A 20,968-nucleotide genomic window follows, 5' to 3' on the forward strand; every position below is an offset into this window, starting at 1 on the left:
AAGGCTGAATCTAAATTCCATCTCCACCACCAAATTCATCACAAGCACTACTACCATACGGCCCACAACTTCTCTCTCCAAGAGTTCCTACAGCCAGTAAAAAGGAACACACCACATGGCAACAGAAGGCAATTTTAAACATGAAAAATACTCCATAATCTAAAATAAAATCCATCTTGATATACCTCCAGTACATTGGTCCTAGTTAGGCCTTTTGGAACAACACAAAACAATCCAAAACTCACTTCCAAATTATATCCTAAATATATCTGAAAACATGCATGCAGCCTGCTTCTCCCTCAAGCCTCTATCCAGGATGAATATCCCCAAGCACTTCCATACCTCACAGAACCGCACTGCCCTTCTCCACCAGGCTTAGTCTTCTGTGGCTTACCCCTGGGTTGCCAATGTCGCTTTAGCATGTATGACTAGACCCCAGTGAACACTCTCAGTCCCTGCCTCTGGACACTGTACCTCTACTAAGTCAGCCTGAGATTGCTTTATTGCTGTTTTGTTGTTGCTGTCTTTGTTGTTTGCTAACCTTACCACACTGTGAACCAATAAGAAATTAGCAATCACCAAAAATTCTTGAGTTTTTCTCACATCCACAGCTCCCTAACAATGTCTATTTCGGATTTTTGCATTTGGATTGCTGTGGCTTGGACGGTATGGGATTAAGCCACTTAAATTTACCTCTAAATTCACCTCTTTCCAAAATCCCTCAGGACTTCTGGCATTAGAAATTCCACATTTCCAAATAAAAGTAGCTTCAGTTAACAGTTGTTTATATTATATTTGGGTTTGGATTTAGAATTAGAATTAAAGTAAATCACAGATTTTTGTGCCAGAAAGGACCTTAAATGTAGCCTAATTTGACTCTAAGAGACTAAACTGGCTCTAAGCCATAGAGCTGGGGCAGTGATTCAGGTCTCTGACCTGCCAAGTATGGCAATCTTTCCACTCCACGGACAGCCTTGACAAAGGGGAAACGCTCACCATAAACCGCTTAGGGTTCTGAAAAACTTTAAAGTTTAAACATGAAAAGCCATTTTCAAAAAATGACTCAATTTGTAGCATTTTTTTCTTACCTGTAAAAACTAGATATAATTATTTCTGTTAAAAAAATGATGGGATACAGCAGGACTGCTCTCTTCATAGCAAAAAAAAGAAAAAACTTCGAAAAACCAAATGATTTTCATATTTAAAATATGGGCCCAGCAAGAAAGAGCATGTTTCAGGTGTCAAGTAGGAAAAACATACACAATCAGCTCAGCCACCGGATGGCACTGCAGCTTCACTGATATTAGCTGTGTCATTTGAAGACAATGACACAGAAGCAATTTCAAAGTTGGGATTCAAAGCTTATGTAATGGCGTGTGAAATAATTTGACAGTAGCTATTCAAGCCTCATACTTTACCAAACTATTTCAGTTTTATAGTAAAGTGAGACAGAAACCAATAGTTTCGTTGACTAGATTCTATTGTATTTTTTAATATTTGCTAAATACTATACAGTTGTTGTTGGGGGCGGGGTTGTTTTTGGTTTTGAGACAGGGTTTCATTCTGTCCCCCGGGGCTAGAGTGCAGTGGCCTCACTGAAGCTCACTGCAGCCTTCAACTTCTGGGCTCAAGCAATCCTCCTGCCTCAGCCTCTCACGTAGCTGGGGCTACAGGCACCTCACACCATGCCAGGCTAATTTTTCTATTTTTTGTAGAGACGGGCCTCTCTCTTGCTCAGGCTGGTCTCAAACTCCTGATCTCAAGCGATCCTCCCACCTCAGCCTCCCAGAGTACTAGGATTACAGGTGTAAGCCACCACACCCAGCCTAAGTACTATACAGTTTTAAATGCCACAAAAGAAACTACAGATTATTCCACAAACAAAAGCAAAATTGTCACATGTCTTTAGTGAAAGAGGTTTCAGAACTCTGACTTCCCCTCTATCTAATCCCTAAATTTATGCTGGTGACCTGCCTCAGCACTAAATTAAGTGTTTCCCATCTAGGGAAGAGCCCCTGGTTAGTCTTGATCTTCAGGATCTCTTTAGGAATACAGAGTCATATCAAAAAACATTAACCACTTCCATACACCTCCTCCATTTGAGCAGGAAAATGAAAATAGGATGGGTCATGACAGGATTCGATATAGTCAATAGACATGCATTATCACAATGCTGTTTAGAGGCACTATAGGGTGACATTGGCTCTGGCCTCAGTATACATGTGACTAGATGTGTGACCTTGAGCAAATTAACTTTTTCCAGCCTCAGTTTCCTTATCTATAAAATGGAGGTAATAAAAGCACCTTTCTCAAAGTGGTGGTGTGAGGATTAAATGAGATAATACATGAAAGTGCTTAGAAGCATACCTGATAGATGGTAAGCATTCAATCAACAAATGTTAATGATAATGATGATGGTACTGCCCTTTGCATGGTACCTAGCACATAGTACTGATTCAATAATAATAACAAAGGGTAGCCATAATGCCTAGATCCTATAAAAATGGGAGTTTAGATTGCTCTAGAGTGACACCAAGAACAGCCTGAGGATCCCAGGTCTATTTCTACTCCTGTCTATGCTATAAGAGACTTGAACTCCAAAGTCACCACAGTATCCAGGTCCCTCAGACCCAGGAGAACTCGGACATAGTGGGACCTCCAAGGGCTTGTCTCTATTAAATGGACCCCTAAGTCCCTTTTTAGCCTCAGTTCAGGAATCAACTTACCAGCTAGGGTGGAGGGAATTTCTGGGTGAAAATTATTAATTTCCTTGAAACTTGTTATAGCAAAGAAACTGAAAGAATTTCATCCTCATCTTCAGGTGGCAACCGTACAACCTATCACCCCACAGTCCTTGCATCCCTCACTCCACTCACTCCCACCCCGCGAGACAGCGACCACGGAAGTATCCTCCCTCACCCCTTATTTTGTCAGGGACAAACTCAAGTTATATGAGGAGATGTCTTGCATAGGTTATAAATAAGAAATTATTTTAAGATGACTATCACTTTAAATTAAAATTCTCTCGGCATTAACAAGTACAAACACTAACTGTGAAATGCTGGCACAGATATCTCTGCCCTTCAAAGCTTTGGCAGGCAAACACTGTAGCAGACCAAACTATGATGGTCTTGTGAAGCTGTATTTGTTGTTACACCAAGTGCAACAGGAGTATGCGAGTTCTTTTTAGGAAATCATTTGGAACTGAATGTAGAGTCATTAGAATAGTTTGTAGGCCAAATTTACATTATACATGTGACAGTGTCCCCTCAATTTAATTCACACTCAAAAAGCTAGCTAGTTCAAGTCACTGACAGTAACAGAGTTTTTTTTTAACTTGAGGAACAAAACAGAAAGAGAACACACAATGTTATGCATTGAGCATGCAAATATCTTTACTTCCATTTTTATTTTTTAAATATTGTCAACTTTTAAGATATTTGGCTATGCTTTGAAGAAATAAGAAAAAAAGTATCTTTCCTTAATATTCAAGGTAAGGTTTTGCATGGAATAAAGAAGAAGAAAGTAATCATGTTGCAGATGCCAGCAACAACTCAAGCAGGGTCTCACCTGGAGTATATTTACCATTCTTGGACCACATTCCAATAACCGGAAAATGAATATAGGGAATTAATATGTCTCCTAGAGCAAAAGTGCTAACAACATTGTAGGGAAGTCAGTAGAAGTGTCAGCAACTTCCTCAAGCCAAAACTAAGTATTGAGTACTGGGAAGTGAGAATCTTATTATAAAATAAAATCTCCTTGCCCTTGTCTTGTGACTGGGTCAGAGTTTAAGTGCTCATTCGCCCAATTAGCACATAGGCATTAAGTAAAGTGCAAGCATTTCAAGCAGGATGAAACCCAAGCTCTACAGCATGACATAAATAGAGTAATCATAGTTTATCACCCAAACCAGGACACTTTTAAGAGTGAAAGAGGGCACTATTAATAACGATTCCAGGACAACAGGCATAAAGCAGGACTACCCTGGGCAAGCCAGGATGGATGGTCACCCTACCTAGAGATATATAGTAACCAAACAGATGTCCAGTACCATGGGTGACAAGTGTGACTATCTGAGAGACAGAGAGACACTGGAGAATACCTACCAATTTTAGGAATTCCCTTTCTTTTCATTAATACTTTATTGTCCCCATTGTTACATGTGATCACTGTTTAAGAAAAACTAAGAATAGTAAAACTATATAATATATATTCACTAAATTTTATATTGTATAGTTCATTAAATATTCTTTATTTAACATTCAATATATTGTGTAATGAAAGCCTTAAGAAAATTAGGAAATATAAGCAAAAATATTTTGTCAGTACATTTCATACCTTAGAAGACTGACCTATGGCCATCAGTTTTCTGCAAATGGTATAAATGTAAATGGTACCTAGATGGAGAAAAGCATTGTTAACATGTTGCACAGTCTAATGATGGAAATTTTGTATTCCAGTTTCTGTGATTTAACTCCATAGTTCCCAAAACAAGTGACCTCATGAGAAAGTCTGAAAATGATAGAGAGTTATAATCACTGTAATTTTTCTTATAACTTACAGGCAAAATCATTAAAATAACTAATATAGCCACATTTTAAACCTGTCAACACAGGAATCTTTTAGTCTCATTTTAAAGGCAATTTAAGTTTTGAAATATATTGAACAAAAGAATATTTTTAGTGGCATAATTTATGTACCCTGTGGTTTTATTAATTCATATAAAATGGCATTGAGTCCCATGGTTTCGTTACAGTTGGAAAAGCTAAAGATTTACTTCCAAATAAGATTAGAATGCATATTAAATCAGCATGGTACAATACTCAATAAGGAAACTCATAATTTAAAAATCATAATGCATAACAGTTTGTATCCTATTCATTCACAAACTCACATGACATACATTCCATTATTAAAGTATGTCATATAATACTCTAATGAAAAAATGGAATTTCCAACACTTAAGCAAGATTATTCAGATATGCTTTTGTGTCAACCCATTAATTAAATGAAGATAAAATGCAGGGTTGGAGGAAGAGCGGGAAACAACATCATCAAACATCTCTTTGTATACAAAGGACTTGATCAAGCTATAAACATACCCAAAAGATGGTAACATGCTCTAAAAAGGCATGTAATTGTAATGACAGGTAGTGGAAATATTTTCTACAAAGTATCTAATATTCATGACCATCAAAAGTCAACAATTACCAATCTTATGTTCACATTTAAACTTTAAAAGCTTCTGAGAAAGCAGAATCTGCACCAAAACAACTCTCACTTGATTAAAACACACCTCATAAACATTAATTACACAAATCAGTGACAAAAAAATTGAATAAAATTTAAACTTAAATGCATATAGCACCATAAACTTCATAGAGAATGCAATTGGTTCTTAATATTCAAGGACTCAGCATTCTTTGTGTGACTGCTTCCCTGATAAATATTTATTTTACTTAAGATCCACGGGGGAAGAAACTATTCAAGTAGTAGCAGCTCAAGCCCAGCATACTTATCTCAACTTGGCTTTGTTGACCTCTACTATTAATCTATAAAAATAAAAATGTATAACTGTTTCTTTGTAGGAAAAAAAAATAGTCACCAAGTCAGGATACACACAGGAAACACATGCCTCTCCACAAAACATGTGGTGCAGGTGTCAGCCAGGAGCCTGAATAAACACATCAGTAACGGGGAACTGGGGAACTTAAGAAGGCCTTAGGAGACTGCCCTCAAGAATGACAAGGGCCCTCTGTATTTCAAAAATGTGCCTTTAACCTTTCCAGCCCTAATATGTTCTGACTATAACTGAATCCTTCTTTGATAGCGCAGGATCTTGGCATGGCTCTCAAATTCCCACTGCAGAAGCCAGAACGACAGAGTAAATGGTAAAAGATGGAACATAGACTGAATCTTTATGATCTCGGGATATTTCTAGAAGTTTGTTTTGTTTCATTTTTAACCAAATCCCTAATATGAGTTTATTGCCTGGTCATGTGACTCCTTTTCATCAATGATGGCCACCACCAAAATAATCTATTTGAGAATCTAAATTAGTTGGGCTCTGGTTAGTTAAGAAGTAAGTTATAATCCAATATCCATACACCCACTTAGATTTTATAAAAGAACCAAGATTGGGTAAATATCTTAAGAAACCCAGGTTATGTGTGTATAATAGTCAACTGAAAGTAAATAGAGTAAGTTGTCTAACTGAAAAGGTCAAATGTATTATCAAAAGGTCAAATTATCAAAATACATTTGACATTTTTAGTCAAATATATTTTGGACTACTTAAATTCCAAATTGTCAAAACTTCAGGGTCTTTGCACTTGCTAATCCCCCAGCTAAAATGTCCTTCCCCCAAATATCCAGATGGTTCACTCACTAAACTCCTTCAGGTCTTTGTTAACCGTCATCTCAGTGAGGCCTTCCCTGACCATTGTATCTATTTAAAATTGCAGCCTACCCCCAGCCTAGCCCCTGTTCTCCCTACCTACTTCTTGCCTTTATTTTTCTCCATAGCACTCATCACCATCTGACAGTATTTATTTGTTTATCATCTCCCTGCTGTAGAAATAAGCATAGTAACAGGGTTTTTATCTATTGTCCACTCCTGTGTCCCTGGCACCTAGAACAATGCCTGGCACGTGGTAGGCATTCAGTAAGTTTCAGATGAACAAATTAAAACAGGGACAGTAGTCAGTGAAACTAAGTATATGTATCTCCCACAACCCAGCAATTCTACTCCTGGGCATAGATCCCAGAAAACTCTCCCACAGGTCTATCTATGAAAGGACATGTGCAAGGATATTCACTGCAGAATTATTTTTGCAATTAGAGCGCTAGGGCAAACCAGGTGCCCATCCCTAGGGCAGTATGGATATCTTCTGGAATACATTCAGCAAGCAGTTAACAAATTACATTTATATAAAGGAACTTGGCTAGATTCTAAAACCACAGTATTTGGTGGGGGAAAAAAATTAGGAAACAATAAAATCTAGAGCACAATGCCATGTGTACCTTTTTTTAAAAAAGCACACACCAAGAAAAGGACATAAAGAATGCAAAAATAGTATAATTTTTTAAGACTATTAGGGGCCAGGCACAGTGGCTCACACCTATAATCCCAGCACTTTGGGAGGCTGAGGCGGGAGGATCACTTGCTTAAGGCCAGGAGTTCAAGACCAGCCTGAGCAACACAGCAAAGCCCCATCTTTACAAAAACTTTAAAAATTAGCCAGGTATGGTTGTCCACACCAGTAGTCCCAGCTACTTCGTAGGCTGAGGCCGGAGGATCGCTTTAGCCCAGGAATTTGAGGTTGCAGTGAGCTGTGATCACAGCACTGCACTCCAGCCTAGGCAATAGTGTGAGATCTTATCTCTTAAACACACACACACACACAAAATTAGGGGGAAGATTTTGTGATCTTAAAAGGACTAAAGACAGAGAATCATGCTGCATCATTTTCACCTCTCAAGTAAGGTGATCACAGGGCCCAGCCCTTGGGCCTGTCACTGCCTCTTGAGCACAGAACTGCTTCACCTTCTCTGTCTGTCCCTGCCAAGGTGGGGGAGCAATTTGGGTAGAGAGATGGCAGTGGTGACTCAGGGAACTGCAGGGTCTCTTGAGGATGATCAGGCACAAATGCTTCCCAATCACTGGACTGAAAAAGCTCATCAAAGTTGGCCTCATTTCTGGCAGCAAATATAAAGTCTAATTTCAATCAAAATATCAAAACATGATTTCGGGTCGGTGAAAAAGGAAAAGGCTAGAAAATATACTTTCAGTTGTCATGGATGAGGGAAAATCCAATATGTTCCCTTTGAAGTTATTTGGCCCTGGTTTTATATACATCAAACACACTGTCATTATTATTTTCCTTTTAAGAATATATCATCCAGAGAATAATGCAGTAAGTGACTTATTGTAACTTTAAAATAGAGAAAAGCAAATGTTGCATTTTTATGGCTAAGGTTCATTTCTTTAGACAGATATGTAATATACACATATGTGTGTATACATATATGTGTGTGTGTGTGTGTGTGTGTGTGTGTGTTCCTCAAAGCTCCTCACTCAAAAACAAGTAAGAGGGGAAAGTCACTATGTAGAAAGCCAAAGCCACTGGCCAAGTTGTTTGAGGAGAGGACCAATAAATGGGTGATGCTTAGAACCAATGTAATCTGCGGTGGTCCTTTGACCCTTCTCACTTTTATTTACTCATTATCTGTTGACCCTCTTTGCATATACCCAAAAGTGATTATTCCCACAGCCTCTGAACTTCCCTTCAGTGAAAACTCAAAGACATGTTTTGTAAGTCCCTATTTATGGGGACAAACTGAAATGTAATACAAATATAAAAAAAAACCATAACCATCCTATTATGAAATGCATATGTTTTAAATCACAAGGTAATCAAGTTACCATCAAGCTTGGCATTTAAATAACTTTCTGAAAGACACAATGGAAAATAAAATACATTGGTGTATACCATTGAAGATAATCCAGCAAAGGTGCTCCTGCGGCAGAGCCACCTGCATGATGAGCCTTAAGGAGGACAAGATATGTAGACACTGGATCACAGATTCTTTATTCTGTAAGTTTACATCACTGTCACAGACCAGCTGGTAGTTGCACATACTTTCGACACTTAAAGCATGAAACTGAAACACATGGGAAAATATAAATAGGAATATAAATAAGGTTTGTGCAATTTAGGAAAACATTTCTCAAAATGTAAAAAACTAAAATAGAAACAATTGTGCTTAATTCAATAGATCAGTGTAGAAAGAAACATAAGATAGGTTTCTTTGAAACATCCATTTAGTTAAGATAGGCTTTCCTTAGTCAAAAGAAATTGAAAAGCAAAAAAGCACAAAAATCCTATTACCAAAAATACAGGACTGAATCTGTTTTTGTAAACTCACCTAGTGGCATTTTAACCTATTTATTAATTCAGATGTAATTATTGCCATTTACACAATTCATTCAGCAAATGTTTATTAAGCCCCTTTATTTACCATGGTCTGCTGGGCAAGAGGGACTCTTGGTTAAGGAAGAAATGGCCCCTGCTCTTTGTGGAGGGAAAAGAGCTCCAGGCATATGCAGCATTAGCAATGCTTAAAGTAGATTTTGTGGTCACTGAACTGAAAGTCTTTTGTAAATTTAGATAAGAAGATTTCAGATAAACAAATGAGACTATAGGGTGGCCAAGGGACAGAACACAGAGAGTGTTACATGTTATTCCAAGGAATTGGAACTTCAGCCAAAAGGCAAAGTCAAAAGGCAATGGAATAAAATGATTGATTTACACTTTAGAAATTAATTCTGGCAAAGTGTGGAAAATAAAAAGCAGACGGTGGAGGTCAAAAGCTACAAACAGAAGGCTAGAAGAGACCTTTTCCTCAATAGGGTACCAGCCTACATTGCCCAGTATTCTCATTTGTGCACTCATTATGGTACAGTCAGATTGAACTCTCCAGTGGTTCCCCTAAACACGCCTGCTTATTAACCACATACTGTTTCCAAGCCCTTGAATAGTCATCAGGTTTGGAATAACATAGATTTGAAGTTAGACTTATCAGGGTTCAAACATCACCCCTGCCCATTGCTTTAAATGGACTGGTTTCTTAATCTGTATTAAGCTCCAATTTCCTAATCGGTAAAAGAGGCACCTCTTAGGACTGGAATGAGGCTGCGAGATGATAATTCATACAATGCATTTAGAAGAGTACCTAGCACATGGTAACTGCTCAACCAGTGAATCACTGGTAGCATTTGACATAATAATACTGGTAAAGTTGAAATAAAGTGTAAAATGTTTATACCAACAGATCCATGTTTCATCTCACAAGCCATTTTTTCACACTGTATGATCAGTTTTATTTTTCTCTTCTGTAAAACAGGGATAATAATAGTCTCTAACTCATAAAGTTATTGTCAGGATCAGATATGTCTTCCTAAGCACTTTGCAAACTAAAAGCACTCTACAAATATTAGTTATTATAATGACAATAACTGTCCGCTAAATGAATGAATGATTATAGTGCTCAATCTCCAAAGCAGTTTTACGAAGTTTAGTAAGTTCACTTTCTCATCTAGCACTACAGCATTTATTAAACAACTTACAGCATATGGCTAGACGCTATGTGCAAATGAAAGACATTTAGAAGCAGTCACATAAAGGATATATTGCATAGCTAATCATAAATCTTTCATCTTACTGTAAGTTCAGCAGTTTTATCTCTGAGGCCTTTTGGGAAAAAGACAATTTTGAATGTATTCACATCTGCTTTATTCTCCTCAAAATTGGTACCGAACTGCTGAAGGTATCTTCCATAGCACTGTAAAAGGGCCAGTTTGTATTCCTGAAATAAAAAGAAGACTTGATTAAAGACTTGATTAAAGTTTCAAAATGTCATTTCACTGATCATTAAGCCTGAGTAATAGTCATATTCATATTATTCTTAATAGTATTAATGTTGATTATTACAATTACTACTGCTACAACCACCACCATTTTCCAAGCACATAGTGTGTGACAGACACTGAGCTACACAATTTTTGTGCATTATTTCATTTAATTCTCCTCACACGCCTATTGTGAGATGGGACCATCATGATCACAAAGAAGAGAATATTCACTATGGCACTGTGTGTGGTAATACCTACACGTACTTAAAATTCAAGCCCAAAAATTCACCATCACCAGATCATGGTAACCAAGTCTGAAAAGTAGATCAGTAGTCTTGCTTCTCTGATATTGCCTAGGCTCAAAAAAAAAAAGAAAGAAAGAAAGAAAGAGAGAGAGAGAGAAAGAGAGAACAAAAGAGGAGGAAAAAATGCAGAATTACATGAGTAATCTGAGCCATGGTAAAAGTCTGAGCCATGGGATTCTTATTAATTCAAATTCATGCTTAAATTCCCATTACCGAGTCAGAGCCTCATTTCTGTAAAACACAGGGCACAGTTGACCTGGAGTGTTTCAGCAAAGGGCATGTGAGTAGTGCTCTGAATAGAAGTCAGCTGCAGTTCTTCCTCAGCTTCCTCCCCTGCAACTGTGTCTCCTGGAAAAGCAGCTGCCCTGGGTGTGAACCGCCTGTCCAGTTACCTAGCCCAGGGGTGGCATTCACAGGCAAACACTGTTTTGTTTACATTTCTACTGACTTGTTCGTTATTTGCTCACTAATCAATCCTTGGTCCTTCCCATTCTAACTTGATTTATATAATATATTCAAATCCAGGTTCAAAACAAGAGTATTTCACAAGATGATCTTTATTATAACTAAAATAAAAATAGAATCTAGAAACCAAAGTAACAACTTAAGTTCATTTTCAGGATTATAAATACCTTCAGTGGCCAACTTCACCATCAGTGAAAAGTAGATAAAATTTTTTCTTTGGTCATTTAACAAAGTTTTAAAGTTTTAAAATATGCTATCTAGGCCTTTCTATTGGAAACATTCTTAATCCTTAGCTACTATCCATCATCGACTTGCTTTATCAGCTTCTAACATGCACCTTCCTCCTCCCTCCACCAATATCCACTCCACCCATATGGCTACTCCTCAAGCAACCCCAAACTGTGCTTTGTATTTCCAGCTTCTTATGCTGAGAATTTTAAGGATGGAGGGGGACTCTCTTCTAATTCTTGTCAAAACTGTTACTCCACTTCTTATGAATAAAGCTTACAAGGTAGATCTCACCTGACTTTTTGTTTGTAGTTTTCAAAACCTATATTTTCAAGTTTCTAAGAATGATGGTCCATTTAAGTGGTGGCTAAGCTAATTCTCTAATTTCAGCAGAGGAAAATAGATCTTAGTTCTTCATCATGAAATGTCCTTCACATCTTACCATCTATTTGGTAAATTTGCCTCCCAAATCAAAAGGATTAATGTCCGGAAAATAGAAATGGAAACAAAAAATGAAGCTGAGAAACCGAGGATTGAGAAAATACTGAATACTGCCCATGTCTGGCCCAAAATCCTTTTGTCCAACATTCATATAAGTTGGACCAATAATAATTTGGACCTCTGCCAGAGCTTAGGGAGAAAATTTACATGATCATTAACTGAAAACACAGTCATGGTGTGGTCTTATCTAGCCAAGTCCATGAGTCGCAGCATTTTAAGACCTAGATATTCATATGGAACTAAAAATAGGGCACAAACTCAGTTTGGAATACAATACTGAACAAGAAACAGGGTATGTATGGAAAGACTGCTATAATTACATACAGCAAACCATTAAGAAAGAGTTAAAAGTCATTAAAACAGGACACTGGAACCAGGTAACAGAGCTGCAAGGCCAGGAGCCGTGAGGGCTGTTGGCTGGGCAAGGCCAGCCATGTGAAAAACAACAGGAAGTAGTGTCTGGGCTCCTTTGTATAAGGTGGGAACATGATGACTCAGCATTTCCTGTTGCAGACCTACCACACCCTCTGTTAACCCCGTTAACCCGGCCTGTGCTCCTGCCCATCCCCAGCCAGCTGCCTGTCCTTTCAGGAGTCTCTCACCTCTGGAAAATCTCAACTACAAAATTAAAAAGCAAATCCTTTTTTGGTTACTGTGCCTCATTGAAATTGTTGTGTATTCATTAATTTTTTTCTAAGAAAAAAAATCAAAACATGTAAAATAGGAATGGTATCAAAATAAATACTGTAAGAGCAGTAATAATAATTAGCCAAATGAGTTTCATTTTGGCTCTCTTTGCTGCAGGGGCACTTACCTTCATTTGACAAAGGCTATCTCCAACCTTCAAGAGTTTTTCATTGTAATAGTCAGCTGGCAGCCTGGGGGCATATTTAGTCCAGATATTAAACAGAGAGGTGGCACTGTAAAAATCATAAAATAAAATGACATCTTTAAAGTTGCCAGGAAACCTCAATTAATTAGCAAGCAACCCTTTAAAACTTACCTTGTGCTAAGCCTTTCCCATGTGCCTTATCGTTAACATCTAATTATTAATAATAAATGTAATTACAGTTAAAATCATTGCTTCCTATGTGCCAAGCCCTTTACATGCATTTGTTTAGATACACTGTATTTTTTAGAGAAGTTTTAAGTGCATGGCAAAATTGAGCAGAAGGTACAGAAATTCCCCATCTAAACCCCCTGCCCCCATACATGCAATGGTCTCCCCCATTATCACCATGCTCCACCAGAGTGGCACATGTGTTACAAATGATGAACCCACATTGACACATCATTATCACCCAAAGCCCATACTTTACATTAGGGTTCATTCTTGGTGTTGTACATTCTATGGGTTTGGACAAATGTATAATGACGTGTATCTACCATTAAAATACAGAGTAGTTTCACAGCCCTAAAAAATCCTCTGTGCTCCACCTATTCATCCTTTCCTATTCAGCCCTTAATCCCTGGCAACCACTGATCTTTTTACTGTTTCCATAGTTTTGCCTTTTCTGGAATGTCAAATATATGGTTGGAATCACATAGTATATACCCTTTTTAGATTGGCTTCTTTCACTCTTTCACTTCTTTCACTTAATATCTAAGTTTCCTCCGTGTCTTTAGTAACAATATGTCTTCCAAAGCGACTATACTATTTTGCATTCCCACCACTAATGAATGAGAGTTCCTGATGCTCCACCCGCTCCACATCATTGCCAGCATTTGATGTTGGTCAGTGTTCTGGATTTTGGTCTTTCTAACAGGTATGTAGGGTATCTCGTTGTTGTTTTAATTGGCGTTTCCCTGATGATATATGATATGGGACATATTTTCATAAGTTTATTTGCCATCTGCTTATCTTGTTTGGTGAGGTATCTGATGGGTCTTGGCCCATTTTTTTTAAATCAGGTTGTTTTCTTATTGCTGAGTTTCCAAGAGCTCTTTGGATATTTTGGATAACAGTCCTTCATCAGATATGGATTTTGCAAATATTATCTCCCAGTTTATGGCTTGTCTTTCCATTCCTTTGACAGTGTCTTTCACATTGCAAAAATTTTTAATTGTAATGAAGTCCAACTTATCAGTTCTTTCTTTCATGGATCATGCCTTTAATGTTGCATATAAAAAATCATTTCCAAACCCAAGGTCATCTGGATTTGTTTCTATGTTATCTTCTAGGAGTTTTATAGTATTGCATTTTTACATTTGTATGTGATCCATTTTATGTTAATTTTTGTGAAGGGTATAAGGTCTGTGTCTGGATTCATTTTTTTACATGGAGATATCTGGTTGTTTCAGGACCATTTATTGCAAAGATTTTTCTCCATTGTATTGCTTTTGCTCCTTGGTCAAAGATCAGTTGACTGTATTTATATAGGTTTATTTCTAGACTATGTTATGCATACTGTTCCATTGATCTAGTTTTCTATTCTTTCAACAATATGACAGTATCTTTAATATTGTAACTTTCTAGTGTTAAATTAAGTTTAGCCTAAAGCTGCCTCCTTACATATTTTAAGTTTGGCCTAAAGGTTTCTCTGTACATACTGATCTGAAATATAAATGGATGTGTAAACAGGCTGTAACCTACTCTTACGCCAATCATCAAGTTTTGGCCAAGCAAAGGTGGCCAACTGTTTAAACTGTGTTCAAATAAGGCAAATGATGAGCTGTAACTAATCCAGCTGTTTCTATCGTCACTTCCATTTTCTGTATGTCACTTTCCTTTTTCTGTCTATAAATTTTCTTCAACCATATAGCAGTGCCGGAGTCTGAACCTATTCTGGTTCAGGGGCTGCCCAATTCACGAATTGGCTTTGATCAAACTCTGTTAAATTTGTCTAAGGTTTTTCTTTTAATAATAAGTCTTGAAATCGGGTAGTGTCAGTCCTTCAACTTTGTTGTTCTCCTTCAATATAATGTTGGCTATTCTGGGTCTTTTTGCATACATGAATTTTTTTTTCAATTCATTTTCACACCCTCAAGATGCATGATATCAATATTCCAAATATACAGTCGATGAGTCTGAGGCTCAGTGCATATGTGCTTAACTACTGTACCACTGTGATTTGCAGGCCTCTGGAATGTGAACTCTCTGAGGGAAAAGACATCAAATTCAACTATATTATCCATTGCCCAGCTCCAAGAGCAGTGAATACCTAGTACACTTAGGTACTCAGTAAATGTTTGTTGAAAGAATGAATGAAATGAATGATTAGGAAAAAGTTATTCCTTGTTATTTTATGCTTTGCTTTTCTCTTTTCTCTTCTCTTCTTCTCTTCTCTTCTCCTCTCTTCTCTTCTCTTCTTTTCTTTTTTCTTTTCTTGGCAGTCTCACTCTGTTACCCCAGCGAGTCCCACGGCGTCAGCCTAGCTCACAGCAACCTCAAACTCCTAGGCTGAAGCAATTGTCCTGCCTCAGCCTCCTGAGTAGCTGGGACTACAGGCAGAAGCCACCACACCAGGCTAATTTTTTCTATTTTTAGTAGAAGCAGGGTCTTGTTCTTGCTCAGGCTGGTCTCAGACTCCTGACCTCAAGCAATCCTCATGCCTTGGCGTCCCAGAGTGCTAGGATTATAGGCGTGAGCCATTGCACCCAACCTATATTTTATACTTTTCTGTAAAGGGCTCAAGAGCTCAAATATCTAGTCGATCCATTTAAGGTTATGCTTCCTTCCACCAAGTAAAACAAAAATAAAGCATACAATATTTTCAAAATGGTTTCTAATCAGAGTTTCAAAGGGTAGCAGATCGTTGTTTATTTTATTCATTCATTTAGTTAACATTTATTCCTTCCCTCTCTTCTGGAAACTATAAATGCCTCTAGGAAAAATCCAAATTTCCCCTGAAAGTTGTCCAATCCTATCTTATAAATTTCTAAATAATGACAATACTATGGACTGAATGCTTGCTCCCCCACCCCCAAATTCATATGTTGAAGCTCCAGTCCCCAGTGCAGTTGTATTAGGAGGCAGAGCCTCTAAGGAAGCCATGATGTTAAATGAGGTAGGGCCCTGGTCTGCTGGGATTAGGGCCCTCATGAGAAGAGACACCAGAGAGCTTGCTCTCTGTCCATGCTAAGAGGAAAGGCTATATGAGGAAAAAGCAGGCTTCCACAAGCCAGGAAGAAAAGTCCTCAGCAGAAACCAACCCTGTTGGACCTTAATCTGAGAATTACAGCCTCTAGTACTGTGAGAAAATAAATTTCTGTCATTTAAGCCACCCAGTCTATGATATTTTGTTATGGCACCCTGAGCTAACTAATACAGGATCTAAACTTAAGGACTGAAGATGGGTCTAATACTTTTGAGGTACATGTTAGAATAATAATGAAACAACCTCAAAAGAAACATGTCAATTAATTCATTTGGGTAATTATATGGTATTGACTGAATCATTGATTGAATCAGGGGGACAAAGCATTCCTGCCTTCATGGACTGATTAATAATATTTTGGGGTAGGAAAATATATACATGTATCAAACAATAAATAGCAACGCCAAATAAATGTGGCAAACATAAACCACCAAAGTTTCAAAAGGGAGAGGTGTTTTGTTTGTTTGGTTTTTACCTTTTCCACTTCCATTTGCTGCTTCGTGAAATGCCACAGTATTAGAATAAATATAATGAATTCAAGAAATTCACCAATCTTGCTAGAATTCTTCAATTATGTGGATGAAATACTTAATTCTTCTAAACTTTACAGATGAGATAATGATGACTAGGTTTATTACTCATAAAAGAAAAATACCAGCTTTGTTAAATCAATCAAGGTTACATAATAAGAAATAGAAAATTTCTTTTTTTTTTTAGTGAACCCTAAGTTCAGGGTAACAAACTGCTCATTGAAAACAGCTTACATAACAATTAAACAAAAAACATATAATATACACTAATGTTAAGACATGTTAATGTACTTGGGATTGCTGACTGATTAGAGTTGCTGCTAGATATTTAGAACGTTCTAAAATAGGAAATCATAACTGTATAAGCAGAATATCTAAATCTTACATGCTTACAGCAAAAGTGTATTTTTAAAAAATGTATCGCACTCTTATTTAATGGCACTGCGGGTATGATGCAAATTTACATTTTAGATACCATGAATTTTATGCTTATGAAAGTTCCTATAAGAAACAAACTTTGATTTTAAAAAATAACCATCTGTCAGATATGTTATAAAAGCAACTCCTACCTCAGGGACTCCTACCTCCTGTACTCCTAACTGGTCTCCACACTGCCCTTCTTGCTCCCTTTGGACATGATCACCAAAATCATATTTCAAAACAAAAATCACATAAGGTGCCAAGAACTACCCAACAGTTTCTCATTCCATTAGGAATAAATGGAAACTCTTTAAAGCGGCCTCTAAAGCCTTCCAAAGCCCTACCTATTCCTCTAAATCTCATCTCATACCATTGTACCCACAATCACTGTGCTTCTGCTAAATGAGATTCCGTCCATTCCTCCAAAGTACCTGGCTCTGTTCTGCCCAGGATCTTCCTACATGCTTGTTTTCTCTGTTTATCGTCTCCATTTGCCTGGTCAATATCGTACTGTCCTTCTAATCTCAGCTTAATGGCATCTCCTTTATCATTCATTTGAAAGCAGGTCCCACTATATTCTTTTCAAGGCTTTGTTCATGTCATCTGCTCTGACCACCTTATTGAAAATTGCAGCTTCCTGATTCTCACTCCATAACTTCTTCTTCTCTTTTTCTCCCTAGTATTTATCACTTTCTAGGTTACCATAAAATGTACCTATTTGATATGTTTATTGTCTAGTTCTCCTTCTAGACCATAAACTCCAAGAATGCAGAAATTTTTGTCTGATTCACTGCTGTATCCCTGGTGCCTAGTACAAAGACTGGCACATATAAATGTTTGACAGCCACTTCTTTCATAGCATTTGCATGTTGACTTAATGACTCATTGAAGGTCTATCTCCCTCTCTGGACTATTAAGCTCCATGAGCATAGATTGCCACATCTATTTTGTTCACCACTGTGTTACCAGTGACCAGCACAGTGCCTCACACAGACTAGGCATGCAGTAAAAATTGCTACATAAATAAAGACCTAAATTGTGTGAGAGGTTGGGTTGTTAAGGTCCGTGTCAATCCTTAATGTTTGTGATTGTTATAGTCTGTTGAAAGATGGGACAGATACTGTACTTACAAATTGGCCCAAGTCTACCTTGCTATATATTAATATAATGTTCACAATTACTGAGAATACAAGGATCATAACCCTTGAATCCTTTCAATACTAAATGTTTACTGAATGTTTACTATGTCCCAACTCCTAGACTAAGTGCCCAAGATAGAGCAAAGAAAAAGAGACACGTAATCCAAAGTCACCAGGGCACTTACGTTCTAACAGACAGCCAGATAATACACAAGAAAACAAATAGTTAAAAAATATGAATTGATGGCTGAAACCACATTAGTGACCACTGAGCTTCAGCCTGAAAGAAGACAGGGAGCCAGATTTTTTAAAAGCTAGGGGAAGAACATTCACACAAGGAGACAGGAAATATAAAGGTCTGGGGTGAGAAACAGTTGGACCTGTTATTCTGGAAAGTCCTGAGAAAGAAGTGAGGGATGAGCTGTGAAGAGAGGGAAAGCAGGGCCAAATCTTTAGACCTTGGAGGGTACCAAAAGGAGTCTTAATTTTATTCCAAAAGCAATGGTAAGCAATAGAAAGCCTTTAGATAGGAGTCGGTTATTTACTTATAAAGATCACCCTGAAATGCTCTGTGAAGGATGAATTTGAGACCGAGTGCCTGCAGGGAAAATATGAAATGGCAGTGGTTTGGACTGGAATGCTGGTAGTGGAGATGGGAAGATAAAACACAACCTATAAACTGTTAAACATAAATACATATAGGTGAGGTATGTAATGTGCTCTCCTTAACCAATTCTTGGTCCTCATCGTACTTGGTCGGCAGGATTTGCCAGTTGACCACTCCTTCCTCCTAAAAACACTTTCTCTACCTGATTCCAGTACACCAGGCACTTACTGGTTTTTCTTCCACCTCCTTGATCATTCCTTCTTATTCTCTGTTGATTTCTTCATATTATCCCTACTTATCAATGTTGGAGCATCCTAGGGCTCAGTCCTTGGATGTTCTCTTTTTGCATCTAACTCACTCCCTTAGCTATTCCATTACATGTCATGATTTAAGTATCATTAATAGCTGTTAAATCCCAAATGTGTATCTCCTCTGACTTCCAGATTCAAATGTCCAACTACCTACATAATAGCTCTGCATGGATATGGAATTGTATCTCAATATATCTACAATCAAACTCAATCTCCCTCCCTCCTGCTTTTCCCACATCCTTTCCACTTGTCTTTCTCCCTGTGTGACCTACGCTTTGCACAGAAAGCCTCATCAATTACTCCCATATCTCTTTCTCATCTTTCTCAAAGCCACTTTTCCTGATCTTCCCTGACCATGTTCCCCTCCGCCTGTTTAAAATTCCAACACTCATTCCATATCCTCCATCCCCAACCCCTGTTCTATTTTTCTACCTACCATTCATCTCTTTGTAAAATTACTTGCTTACATATTTGTTTAGTGGCTGGCTGTACTCACAAAAACATATACGCCATGAGGACAGAGATTTTTACAACTTTTTTTAACTTGACATTTTCCCAGTTCCTAGAATGATACCTGATATACAGTAGGTGCTCAATAAATAGTTGTTGAATGAATGAATAATAAACACAAGTTAAAACTATTTCCTCATGTTAAATTCATGAACAAAGATGTAAGTTAAAACTATTCACTATTCTCGTATTCTTTGCCACTTGTCTGCATTTTTAACTGTTTAGTTTGAAATGTATTTGAACAGAAAAGAAAGATGCTAACAAACAGGGAAGAGTGGTTTGCAGTTTGCAGTAATAACATGGTGACAGAACCCCAAAAAAGGAAAACAGATGTGCAGAATGAGTCACAAAATTAAGAAAAAGTCACCGTAATCCTAATAACAATATAAAAGGGAATTAAAGCGCACATGTTTACAGGATGACATACTTCACTGTATCAAGAACTTTTTCAAGAACCTTCGCTACTTCAGAGTTATTCCTTTTTCTCCGTATACAAAATTGCATATGCACATGAAAAGTTATGAAAACCCTGAGTGAGCCAAAAATTAATTAGCGTACAGTAGCAAGTAGGAGGCACTCAGAAACAGAACAAACGGTGCGCTATGAGACATTTCTGTAGTGATTTTTATTTTGACCTGAGCTGGAAGCCAAGATATAACATTTCCCAGGAGTGAAGGATTGTAATAGAGATGAACCTCCACTTCTTAAACTTTGTTTGTATCTGCGGAGCCCCTCAGCCAGGCCCTGTCCGCAACGCTGACCCGGCGCTGGGACCACCCCCTGCATCCTGACGGGCATCTCTTCTGGCCCCTTCGGCCGGCGCCCTCCCCAGAGCCCTGCCTCCGCTTACCAGCGCCGGCGGAATTCATTCTGCTGTTCCTCCGATGTCGCTAAAGCCTTCTTTTTCTTCACAAAACCTAACAACTCACGAATCTCTTTCTCGCAAGAGACCAGGAGTGGGTTTTTAGCGTCCAGAGGCCCATAAAACACGGCTTGGGGCAACGAGTCCTCGGGGCAGGTCCAGCAATGCGGGGAGCTCGGGGAGCTCCCCTTCCACTCCAGGGACGACTTCGAAACCGCAGTCGAGGTCGGGGGTGGGGTGGGCGGCAGTTCTGTCTGCGACTCGGACACGGGAGACTCGTCTGACGGAGAACTTGAGGCGGTGAAGGGGCACTGCGCCGCCATATTGGCACGACCTGGGTCGGCCTGGAGCGTGTGTACACGGGGTTGCCTAGCGACGGTCTCTCGGCAACCAAGCATCCAGCGCGCTTTCCGGGAAACACAACGGCCCCTGCAGGGCAAAGGAAGAAAGGACCGAGTCCAGAAAGGAGTGAGGGTCCTGAGGTTTTTTGCCCCGTGGCCCCCTGACACCGCTGTATGACACGCGAATAGAGAGAAGGTTCTGAACAAAAAACAGCGAATATTACAGCCGTAAATT

General features: G+C 38.3%; 1 protein-coding gene across 1 annotated transcript in view; it reads right to left on the reverse strand.

Moving 5' to 3' along the window:
- CFAP54 (cilia and flagella associated protein 54) overlaps nucleotides 1-20,729 on the reverse strand; it is a 281,353-nt gene extending 260,624 nt beyond the window's left edge. Inside the window, exons 1-5 of the mRNA XM_045553185.1 lie at nucleotides 20,381-20,729; nucleotides 12,731-12,836; nucleotides 10,228-10,371; nucleotides 8,496-8,667; nucleotides 4,342-4,400 (exon numbers count right to left, since the gene is read on the reverse strand). Of these exons, the coding sequence (XP_045409141.1) occupies nucleotides 4,342-4,400; nucleotides 8,496-8,667; nucleotides 10,228-10,371; nucleotides 12,731-12,836; nucleotides 20,381-20,715 (816 nt within the window). The 5' untranslated portion in view covers nucleotides 20,716-20,729. The remainder of the gene's footprint in view (nucleotides 1-4,341; nucleotides 4,401-8,495; nucleotides 8,668-10,227; nucleotides 10,372-12,730; nucleotides 12,837-20,380) is intronic.
- Nucleotides 20,730-20,968: the final 239 nt, after the last annotated feature.

This window comes from Lemur catta, chromosome 6 (genome assembly GCF_020740605.2).
Source record: "Lemur catta isolate mLemCat1 chromosome 6, mLemCat1.pri, whole genome shotgun sequence".
In the NCBI taxonomy this organism is placed as follows: domain Eukaryota; kingdom Metazoa; phylum Chordata; class Mammalia; order Primates; family Lemuridae; genus Lemur; species Lemur catta.